We start from the raw sequence: 12022 nt of genomic DNA, 5'->3' as shown, positions 1-12022 counted from the left end.
AAGACAAAAGAAATAACAATACAGCAACAAAAGAAATACCTTGCCTGTCCGGCACTTACTACTCAAGAGATGTCCCTCACTACCAGCTGGAGAGCTTCTCTCTGCCAACTTAACATAATATGTCCAGCAACCTTTACTCACATGTCTCTCCCACAAACAGGCTTTCTGTGTCCTCAGCCAGAGAGCTACCTGCCCTCCTGGCTTCCCTTTTATATCCACCCTCTCATTCACCTAAATTAATCACCTAGCAGGTGTTACTTCACATAGGAAAGGAATCTAGGAGAAACCTACCTCCCTTCCACCACCAATCCTACATGAATGTCACAATTGTCAGCAGGGACTAATATTACAGAGTAAAAAGGCAGGGTCTAAGATGTGTACAAATCGCTACAACACTGTGGGAATCCCGCTGTCCCACACAAAAATAATAAGGGCAATAATCCATAGAGCTAGTGTAACCCACCACAGTGAGTGGAGGAATAAGCAAGTAAGGAGATATAGCTTATCCCTTTGGGGTTAAAGACGATCAGAATCCAGGATGTACATAAAAGATAAAAGAAACAAACAATAGTGCAACCTGTGTGCAACACAAATTAATGCAGTAAAAGTAATGGGCTAGAACACTCACATGAGTGGAGCCAATGTGACTGGCTCCAATCAAAATAATTGGAGGATCATAGGGGGGACTATTTTTCACTTGAGTATTGCATTTGGATTATGTGTTTTTATTTGTTATATTGTGTTTAAAATAAATACTGCAGTTTGCATATTTTGCACATTTGGCATTACTGGCACATACTGCATCCTCAGTATTGCTCGGCTTTGCACAGTACCATTTAAAGACTCATTCCCCTACTGGATGCATTATTTTTTCCTGCTGCAATCTATGTTTACGCTGCCGTTAAAGGGGACGTGCTGTCCTCAGTCAGCACAGCGTAATCCACACCAGAGCCCGGGTGGGGGCTCTGGATCAGATCTTTACCAACAGATGGGTGTGTGTGATCCTAAATCACACATAGCGATTTCGATTGGAGCCAGTAACATTGGCTCCACTCATGTGAGTGTTCTAGCCCATTACTTTTATTGCATTAATTTGTGTTGCACACAGGTTGCACTATTATTTGTTTCTTTTATCTTTTATGTATATCCCGGATTCTGATCTTCTTTAACCCCAAAGGGGTAAGCTATATCTCCTTATTTGCTTATTCGCTCCACTTACTGTGGTGGGTTACACCACCTCTATTCTCTTTTGCAGGGACTAATATTAATATATATCAGCAGCAGGGTATAATATTAGTACCGTATTTGCTCGATTATAAGACAAGGTTTTTTCCAGAGCAAATGCTCTGAAAAATACCCCTCGTCTTATAATCGGGGTGGTCTTATAACCTCAAATAGGTCTGACTATGAGACTAAGATCCAGATCCCCCGCAGCGATGCTGTGTTATGTCCCCCCCCCAACTTACCGGCGCTTCTGAGTCCCCGGTGCTTAGTCTGGGCAGCGTGTAGAGCTCAAGCGGAAGTTGTCTACGCGAATCGCGTAGAGCTCTACACGATGCATCAGTAAGTTTGGAGGAGGGAGGGGGAGGGAGTGTTAAATGGGGGTGCATATGGCATTTCTAGAGGCAGAGTTCTCTGTGAAATGTCTTTTAACCCCCTTAATGCCACTCTGCCTCCTGAAATGCCTTATACCTCCCTATATGCCACTCTGCCCCATAATATGCCTTTTAACCCCCTAAATGCATATGTGGCATATAGGGGTACAAGGCAATTCTGGAGGCAGAGTGGCACATAGGGGATCAAAAGGCATATCATGGGGCACAGCGGCATATAGAGGGTTAAAAGGGTATCATGGGACACAGTGGCACATAGGGGGTATAAGGCATTTCTGGGGCAAGCCTGGGGGCAGATGTTCATAACTGGGGGGTAGGTTGAAAAAAAAAAGGAAATAAAAACAAAATATTTTTCTCAATCATAACTTTTATTAACAAACAATTTTTCACACAGTTTACATGAATTAACATTTAAAACTTTTTTCCTATAGGGTCGTCTTATATTCAGGCTTTTTCCTTTTTTTCATAAATTAATATTCAGATTTTGGGGGGTCGTCTTATAATTGAGCAAATACAAGTAAAATCAGTAGAAAAGAAGTCTTTACAAGGCAGGGGCCCCAATGCTGGTTCTCAGGCCTCTCCAGGAGCCCCAGTTATGGAGGATTCCATTGCAGACCCTAAATTCCCCTTGTGCTGGGTGGATTCCCCTTCCTCCCTACTAGGCGCTTGACTGGGACCTAGCTGTAAATTTGTGGAACTGTACTACGGGTTCAAATTGTGGTGATGCCCGCGGACATTTAGAACTGCGTTGCTACGGACATCCTTTGTCCCACCACATCAATCTTTTGGGGTTACACTATGCTCATTGGGGACCACACTTGGAGGTCGTTACGGAGATGGAGAATGTGACGGGACAAACCTGTACCTTGTCTGGGTACACCCGCTGAACGTTGCTTCCTCCGCCCCATGGCCACTGGGACACCAGCTCTTCACCACCAGACAGAATCAGCGTGCAGACAGAAGGGGCTGCTTTACCACTGTGGCTAGCCGAAGCTGAGCTACACAGTGGGGCTATTGTCCTGAAAAGGACAATAAGTGATCATAGCAGAGGACACAGCTCTTCAGGAACCTCGGCGGCACTGTAGTATACAGAAGTATAGCAATACAGCGCTCTACCGCCCTGATAAGGGCAGCGCCGAGGCTTACCTGAATAGCAAGACGAGACTCGTAGTGAGGTAAAACAGGCAGTCTTTACTTGGGAAACACACAGTCTTATGTACAGTCCAACACAGGAAAAAGGCCATAAATAATGTCTACATAATCTGCCCTGCCCAGACAGTCCAGCGCCATACTCTGGCCACCGAGCCCCGCAATGGGTGTACAACCTTAAACCATCGTTTTTGGGGTGATCCTGAAGGAGCGGTACCGATGGATAGCTCGGGGTCCTGAGGATATCCTCTCCAAAAAGCGACGTGATCGGTCGAAGGGACCCCGAGCGGCAGCAGTTCAAAGTTCCGCCCGGAGGAACCGCGAGGTAGCCGGGCGCAGGTTCTGTAACCGTGCCGGCTAACCCCCTGCTCTCCTGGAAGTCCCGTCGGACGAGAATCTACAGGCATCTCCCTCCCCGGACCACCCCTAGTTAAATGTCTGGGGGCAGGGCATGTGGCGCATTGATAGGATAGGACATGAGGGAGAACAAAAGACACACAAATGAATGCCACATATATGGGGAAAATACATAAATCACCAATAATGAATATATCCACACATTTTAGCCCCGGATGGTCACAACCATTACTACAGACGGCACCGATTGACCCAGGGCCATCACAGAGGTGGTTACGGAGAGGGAGCTCATTATTAGTTTTATTCGTTTTATTACCCATCTTTAGAATTGGGGTTTAGGCAGCCCGACTATGGAACTCTGGCAGTGCTATCACTCAGACTATTTCCAGGGATACTTCCAGCAATGTTGTATGATGGATCAATTTGATTTTTTTGAACATAACATCCTTGGACCCTGAGCTATCCATTGGTACCTCAGGATTGACACTGCTCTTTTGGGACCCCCCGATTCTTTGTCTGGTGGGCATTGCTGGCCATAGAACTGTATGAGGACGCCGGGCTGCCTGGTAATTGATGGGATTATACTCGATCTAATTTTGTTTGTGTGTGTAAATATCTGTGCTGTTCCCAATAAACTCTCGACTAGTGGTTGGGTGAACACAAAAGGTAAATCCCTTGAGCAATTGAGCTTTCAGTGGCAAGGAAGATCTCTACGGCGGAGCTACTCAGTCCCTACTCAGGAGTACAGGTATCCTTCACACTAACTACCTCTCTCTGTTTTTACCATCATTCCTCGTTATTTCACCCTTCTCTTTATCACTCTCCCTTTTTTCTATGCCTCACTAGCTCCCTATTTATCTCTCTATCATCTCTCTCATTCACTTAGCTTCTTTAGATCCGTGTGAGTGCAAGGTCCATTTATGCAGTCCCCTGTCTCTCTCCTCTGTTGCACTGCACACGGCTTCAGGGCCGAGCATCAGAATATGACATCATGTCCTGGCACACAGCATTAATAGTCAGTGATCTTCAAGAGGGAGCAGAAAGACAGACCTATAAACAGACCATTCACTCCCTTTATTTCAGGCCAGATAGTTGGAGATCTATGATCTCCCCAACTGGCCCTGCCCCTTCAGTGGGTCATCCTTTTGCCTTCAATTTAGGATCCCATTAATTCCTGTTAAGGGCCATCGGAATAGATATAATTCCCTTTGCTGCACTTTATTAATATTGCTAAACATTGGTATATTCAATATCAGTGTTATGGTCTTGCTGCTTTCCTGCTCACGGCCAGGGCTACACTGCTAAAGCTAATTACAGCCTGTCTGGGTTGCCAAGGGTACACTCCTATGACTCAGCCCATTGTCCAGCCCACAGCCAGCCCCTTCTGGCTACTTAAACAGCTAGGTTCACTTTAGAGCCCTGCGTGGGGCTGCTTTTTTAATCCCGCTCCCGCTGTTTTTAATCCCACTCCCGCCCGCTCCCGCAATGTGGGTGTTCCGCTCCTGCCACATTTGTGGCCAATCACGCCCGCCTCCTTACCTGATTTCCCGCGCAGTCCCGCAAATTGTTCCCTCACAGCGTCTCTGCTCTTGCTCCGCCCAGGAACAAGCCGGAGTCACAGGAAGTGACGTCACATCACGTGACTCCGCCTTGTTCCTGGGCAGAGCAAGATAGGAGACACTGTTATGGAGCAGCAAGAAGACAGCCTTGCGGGACTGCGCGGGATTACCGGGACACGCAGGTACAGTGCCTGACCGCCCGCAGCCCCAGCAAGACCGCCCGCAAGTTTTTTGCCCGCGGGACCCGCCTCCCAATGCAGTCTTCTAGTTCACTTCCTCTTGAGCCTTGTTTTGTTTCTGGCTTCAAGTGCAATCTCTGTGTTCCTGAGTATGACCTGGCTTCGCTGATCTTCGTATTCCTGGCCCCAGCTTGTCTGAGTAGCCGTCTTGGTTCCTGACCTGTCTGTTGGTATATGCTCTTGGATCACGCTTTGGCTTTGTTTGCTATTGTTATTGCAATAAAGGTGTTTTGCATTTTATGTGTCCGTCTGGTTCCTGGTCCCTAATATTACGCAAGGGCCATGAACCCAGAATGCGCAGGCAATCCACCAACAGTTTTTACCAGGTTGGACCAGGTAGACCAGCGCACGAACCCCTCAAGATTGTAAGCTTGCGAGCAGAGCTCTCTCCACGTAATGTATCGGTTTGTCTTAGTCTGTCAATTCTCGTCTAGTCATCTCGTCTTGAATATATGTATTGTATTAAGTGCTGCGTGTTGGCGCTATATAAATAAAAGATAACAATAATAATAAACCAGTTAGCTCTCCAGACCTTGTTGCTCCGTACTGCGCATCTGGCTCTACCATCTCGGCTACCCACGGGACAGGCAGCTCCTAAACCTGCTGCTGCTTCTGCTCCATGTGCCACTGGTGATTCCAATGCAGATAGAGGCATGACTGGGTCCGCCCGCTTCACCAACGTTATGGGGCGACCCTAATCTGTGCAGAGGTTTCCTGAACCAAGTCAGTATCTATCTGGAGATGGTACCTCAGGCCTTTTCGTCTGACAGGAGTAAGGTGGGCTTCGTGATTTCCTTACTCTCAGACAGGGCCTTGGCATGGGCTAATCCCCTTTGGGAGACACAGAAACCTGTAGTACACAATTACCTTGAGTTTGTTGCATCCTTAAAAAGGGTATTTGATGTACCGTCTCTTCTGGTGGCCAGGAATTATCAAAGATGCTGTTGCCTTCGTAGCAGCCTGTCCAGTCTGTGCGCAGACTAAATCACCCTGTCACTTTCCATTGGGCCTCCTCCAACCTATACCCAATGGTGAGAGGCCATGGACACACCTTGCCACTGTCAAACGGTAACACAGTTATCCTCATGGTTGTCAACAGATTTTCTAAGATGATACACTACATACCATTAAAAAGATTACATCCTCTAAGGAGTTTGCTACAGACTTTAGCAGTCTTTATCGGCTACACGGGGTTCCCAAAGTCATAATTTCTGACTGGGGTAGCCTGTTTGTCTCGAGATTTTGGAAGGCCTTCTGTGTGCAACTGGGTATCCAACTCTCCTTCTCCTTGGCCTACCACCCACAATCGAATGGTGTTGCGGAGTGGGCTAATCAGGCCTTGGAGCAATTTCTGTGATGCTACATCTCAGACCATGAGAGCAACTGATCAGATCTACTACCCTGGGCGGAACTTGCTCATAATAGTGCAGTCTCGGCCTCCACCCGGTTTTCCCCTTTCATGGTTAATTACGGGTATCAGCCCTTGATGATTCCCAATAATTTTACTTTCCAGGGGATTCCGACACTGTAGGATCATCTCCGGCAGATCGGTTACACATGGGTGCAGGTCCAAGAGGCACTACAACGCTCACAACAGTGTCAGGAGCTCAAGGCCAATCGTAAACGCTTACCGTACCTTCAGGTAGGGGAGAGGGTCTGGTTGTCCTCCAGAAATCTGGCTCCCCGTTATGTGGGGCCTTTCTGTATCCTCTGACGGGTGAACCCTGTGGCCTATGCCCTGGGCCTTCATTCCAATATGCGCATCCACAATGTGTTCCATGTCTTGCTGTTGAAACCTCTGGTCTGTAATCGTTTCACTACGGTCGCTCCTCGTCCCTGTTCGGTGTCCGTTGACATCCATGAGAAGCTCGAGCTCCAATCCATATTCGACTTTCGGTTCAGTGGGAAGCTGCAATAATTGGTCCATTGGAAGGGGTACGGTCCCGAGGAGAGATCTTGGGTTCCAGCCCCAGATCTCCCGCTCTCCTTTGTTCCTTTCACTCACATTTTCCCCTCAAACCTGGACCTGCCCGGAGGGGAGGGGGTACTATTACGGTCTGGCTGCTTTCCTGATCACGGCCAGGGCTACACTGCGAAAGCTATTTACAGCCTGTCTGGGTTTCCATGGCTTGTTCTTGACTTCGCTGATCTCCGTATTCCTGAGCCCGGCTTGTCTGTTGGTATACGCTCTTGGATCATGATTTGGCTTTGTTTTCCAATAAAGGTGTTTTGCATTTTACATTTTGTGTCCATCCGGTTCCTGGTCCTGAACAGTTAGCTTTGTTCGAGCAGGCAGGTTAATATATTTTATGTTATGCACTGGGAAAATCTGTGGTTGCCTGACTAGCACATCCTATCTTCAGGTGAAGTTTACACACTAACAAAGAAGTGTTTTTTCTTTCAGATCCTGAAGAAATCCTGCATTGAAATCCTAGCTGCTGAGCCTTCCAGTGTATGTGCAGGGGGTGAGTAAATGGTTTCCACACATGAGTGCCATGGCATAACAAGTGTTAGTTATAATGCACAGGGTATTTAATGATAATAAAGCAAATGTAATACAGTGGCCCAAAACACATTTTGCCTACTTCAGCCCTTATTTTCTGCACCTTTAAGAATTTTAAACATGCACCAATTCAAGTCACTTGGTGGCACCTGGAACAAACAGAAAAATAGTTCTAGTCTTTATGGACTTTTTCACATAAATACATTACAATATATATTAGTATTCTGTTCCTTTTCAGTTTCTTTCTTATTTCACTTCACTTTTCTTTCTGCTCCCCATTATTATAATTTTTTCCTTTTCTTCCTCTCTTGGAAGTCTTGCTCTGTCTTTCTCCCTTTTCAAAAGTTATGTAAGAAAAAAGAGGTTATGTACCTTAAGAAAGTTCTGGTTCCGCTTGCACTTTACCACATTTTGGCTGACTTGCACTGCGCTATTGACATGGGTTTAGAGTACAAATGTGAGAGTAATGAGGCTGCCTGTCCCTATTAAAGTGAACCGCTAAGTTATCTGCGCTGACCTTTGGTGTGCAGCAGCGAGGCAGGTGAGCTGAAGGCACCATGGAAGAACTTATGAAAATGCGCCCTCTCGACCACCCATAATGTGTTATTTATGTATGTTATAGTTGTTAATATATTGTTGTGGTTCTTATTGGGATAAAGTTACCCTATAAGACAGGGGGTGAACTGTTTTTCAAAATATATGATTTGATGGGGTAAATTGCATTGGCCGGGTTTAAAGATACCGAAAATAGCACATGGGGCAGAATGACCAGATTTGGAAAAAAAAATGGTTTTAAAACAGTAGAACGCTACTTGTACTTATTGCCCAATACCTTGCAGAAAAAAAACATAAAAACTGTGGGTATTTCTAAACTCAGGACAAATAGTAGAATCGATTTAGCAGGTCTTTTCATTCTTTTTTTGGAGTAAAAGATTTGGAGCATAAAAGTGAGTAAATGTGTTTGTTTGTTTTTTTAATTTTCATCATATTTTTTGTTAATATAGCGAATTAGATGATATGGTCAAACAAATGTGAAGAAAGCCCTTCTTGTCCTGAAAAAAACTGTATATAACTTGTGTGGGTACACTAAATTACAGCTAAACACGAGCACCGCAAAAGTGTTAAAAACAGCCTTGGTCCCAAAGGGTAAAAAAAAATTAAAAACAGCCTGTTAAGCAGCCAGTTCCACTTCCTTTTTGACCTTGTGTCTGTTCCGGCTTCCAAATGCATTATTTTGTATCCTATATTTCTGTGTATGACTTCTCTCCTGGCTCCTGATCCCTGACTATTGCATACGGACTTCGCTGATCTTGCGTATTCCTGAACCCAGCTCCTCTGACTACCCGTCCTGGCTACCGATTACATTTTGGACTATGATTCTGTACTTTGCATTTGCCTTATTAAAGTTGTGATTATATTTTACCTTTTATGTCTGTCCGGTTACTGATCCCTTGCAGGTATAAATAAGATTACAATAATAAACCACAGGACAGTTTCTTTTCATTATTCTAATAGGCATAATGACTAATGAGAAAAATGGTACATAATCCATTTATATGACTCACACAGCAATAATGGAGAGAGAGGTATATGCCTCCAATATGAAGTCATCCACAACAGACAATCATCTGATTATGATGTTGTTTTTTAACAACAGTTTGCATGAACAAACAGTAGAAAGGAAGATGTATGTTGCTCACAGTGCTCTTGGTCCGAGTGTTGCTAAGGCTGGGAGCTTTAGGTATAGCAGCAATATTGTGTTGCCCTCAGTCTCTGGTAGTATTTGGTAGTCAATTAACTCTCACCATTTTCCCTATTTCAGAGTCATTTCAAGTTGTGGTTCGTGGAAATGGATTTTATCATGCACGGAATATCGACCAGGTGCTTTGCAGTTTTAAGGTCAATGATAGCATTACAATAAGTAAGTTTCAACCTGATAATGTGTATTATTACATTGTTTGCTATCCTACTATAGTTAAATATACACTTCCTATACCTTCTCTGCAGATGTTTCATGATGCCTTGTTGTGTGAGGAATTATGGGGCATACCACTAAATTTTGTCAGGGGAGAGTGGTCATCTTCTAGCCTGGGCAACATTTAAATCTATGTGTCCCCCAACATTCACTGTAACTATCACAGGCACACACTTAATGCTAACAAACTCACTCATTGTAACACACACGCTCAATTTGAAAGTAATTATAGTATTTGATGTTAAAAATGAATTTGTCACTTAATAAAACTACAAAGTTTTAAACAAAGTAAAACAAGTAACATGTAAAAACGTTTTCTCCGTTTAAACATCTTAATATTTAAGTTTGTTATATATCAGACATTTGTGCACCACACATCTTGGCCCATCTAGCTCTTTTGGAGTATGCAACAACAGTCTCCTAAAACACTGGCTGCGTCACTGATCTCTAGTAAAAACAGCAATTGCTGCCCTTTAAGCTTTAATAACAGGTAGGGAGATACGAGTAGGAAAAGGCAGAAGCAATGACTCTCACTCTTCACAGATTTCAGTAAGGCTTTTGACACTGTCCTACATAGAAGACTTATCAATAAACTGCAGCAGGGGTCATGTCTGGCCTCTCCCCGGGCAACGCCCATTTTAAAAGAATTCAGTTTGTGTTGTTAAAATGCCTTGATAGCGAGGCATTCAGCAACACGAACACCCGCCCCAGGACGTGCTGTGAGAGCGGTCACAACCGCAACTGCGAGTGATTTTGCCACTCGCAAGATGGCGGCGCGCCCTTTAAAAAATAACCAAGTTGCGAAAGTATCCAAGAGGTTACTGCATTCAACCATGCAAGTCAATGGATCCCAGCTTTCTAATCACAATGTGATTAGTAAAATATTTTAAAAAAATATGGAAAAAATGAAAATAGCTAAAAAAATTATGCTGTGATGTTCCAGCAAAATGTAAAAAAAAAAGTCCAAAAAGAAAAAATAAGTAAAATTAAAAAATAAAGTTTATTATAATAAAATAAATAATAATATGAAATAAAAGCATTTCAAATACCCAAGGAGTGTCTACGTCTAATCTTTTAAAAATTAATGGTTATATGGGGTAAATTGGAGTGGCCAGGTTCAAAGATAAGGCATAGGCACAGACTGACCAAAATGGAGGCAAAAAAGCGCACTTCTCAAATGTGGGTTTTTTAGCCCCCCCCAAACACCAGACAAACCCATGCATGGGTGGTATTACTATAATCAAAAGATGTTGCTGAACACATTTTGGGGTGTTGTTTGACAGTGACTTATACCAGGAGCTGTAAATTCACACCTGAAGTACAATTTGCGTGAAAAAAAAATACTACCACAAACTTTGGCAAAGGCTGGTGGTAAAATTAGTACATGGAAAGCGTTAAAATACCGCCATTTGAATTACCCTGGGGTGTCTAGTTTTCAAAAATATATGGTTTCATGGGGTAAATTGAGCTATAAATTCACACCTGAAGTACAATTTATGTGAAAAAAATACAACAAAAATTACTACCACAAACTTTGGCAAATACTTTGGGGTGTTTACTTTTCAAAAATATATGGTTTGATGGGGTAAATTGCATTGGCCGGCCTCAAAGATGGCCCAATTAGGACATAGGGGCAGTAGGACCAAATGTGTCATTTTACCTCTCAAATAACCCAACAAATTGTACTCGGGAGATGTTGCTGAACACATATTGGGGTGTTATATACAGTAACATATACCAGGAGCTGTAAAATAAAAATCACAAAATAAATTACTACCGCAAAGTTTGGCAAAGGCCGGTGGTAGAATTTCATGCATGGAAAGGGTTAAAATACTAGTGTTACTCACCTGTCCTCGGGTCTGTCACGTACAAGTAGTAGGAGACACCGTGGTCAGGTAGGACTCCAGGACAGAACAGTTCAGACAAGCCGAGGTCAGGATTCCGGAGAGCAGGATAACCGATAAACGTAGCCAAGGTCAGGATTCAGGAGAGCAGGATAACCGATAAACGTAGCCAAGGTCAGGATTCAGGAGATCAGGATAAACAATAAACGAGCCGAGGTCAGGATACAGGATACAGTCAGGCAAGCCAAGGTCAAACACAGGAATCAGGAAGGTAAACGCTATCTGGGCACTAGCACAAGGTATAGACGACCATCAGAAGCCCAAATACCGAAGAAACAAATATGGCGGCAGCGGCAAAACGTACACAAAGATGAAGACACACAACACTTAGAATCCTCATGTTCGTCTTTGTATATCTTCTAACTAATTTCCCTGGTCCCTTCCCCTTCTAGCCTACCTTGTCTACGCAGCATCACAGGGGTTAACGGGAGCAGGAATCCGTAGGATCATGCAAGGAGTTACAGGTCCGCAGGGGCCTCCAATTGGTTGATTCTAGAGGAGGCCCATGCCAGCGACCAATAGAAACGCTCTTATGGACCTTTAACTGTTGGAGCAGGGAGACCTCCCTAGGCCAAGTTCCGCTGTCAGGAGTTAAAGGTCTGTACAAGCGACTCTATTGATTGCCGGCAGGGAGCTCCTTCACTGATTGATGCCAGAGGAGTTCCATGCTGGAGACCAATAGAGTCGCTTGCACCGACCTTTAACTCCGCATGCTGAAACTTG

At 44.3% G+C, this 12022-nt stretch overlaps 1 protein-coding gene across 1 annotated transcript in view; it reads left to right on the top strand.

Annotated features, from left to right (window-relative positions):
• The window catches only part of LOC149280607 (anthrax toxin receptor 1-like), a 62620-nt gene that overhangs the window by 28300 nt on the left and 22298 nt on the right, over positions 1–12022 (top strand). The window contains exons 9-10 of the mRNA XM_089500363.1: positions 7322–7382; positions 9243–9341. Coding sequence (XP_089356489.1) covers positions 7322–7382; positions 9243–9341 — 160 coding nt within the window. The remainder of the gene's footprint in view (positions 1–7321; positions 7383–9242; positions 9342–12022) is intronic.

The sequence above is a fragment of the Sceloporus occidentalis genome, unplaced genomic scaffold (assembly GCF_023333645.1).
Source record: "Sceloporus occidentalis isolate IW3139 unplaced genomic scaffold, rSceOcc1.0.p SCAF_152, whole genome shotgun sequence".
In the NCBI taxonomy this organism is placed as follows: Eukaryota; Metazoa; Chordata; class Lepidosauria; order Squamata; family Phrynosomatidae; genus Sceloporus; species Sceloporus occidentalis.
The sequence above is the reverse complement of the archived record's forward strand: the minus strand, read 5'-3'. Positions and strand labels throughout refer to the sequence as shown.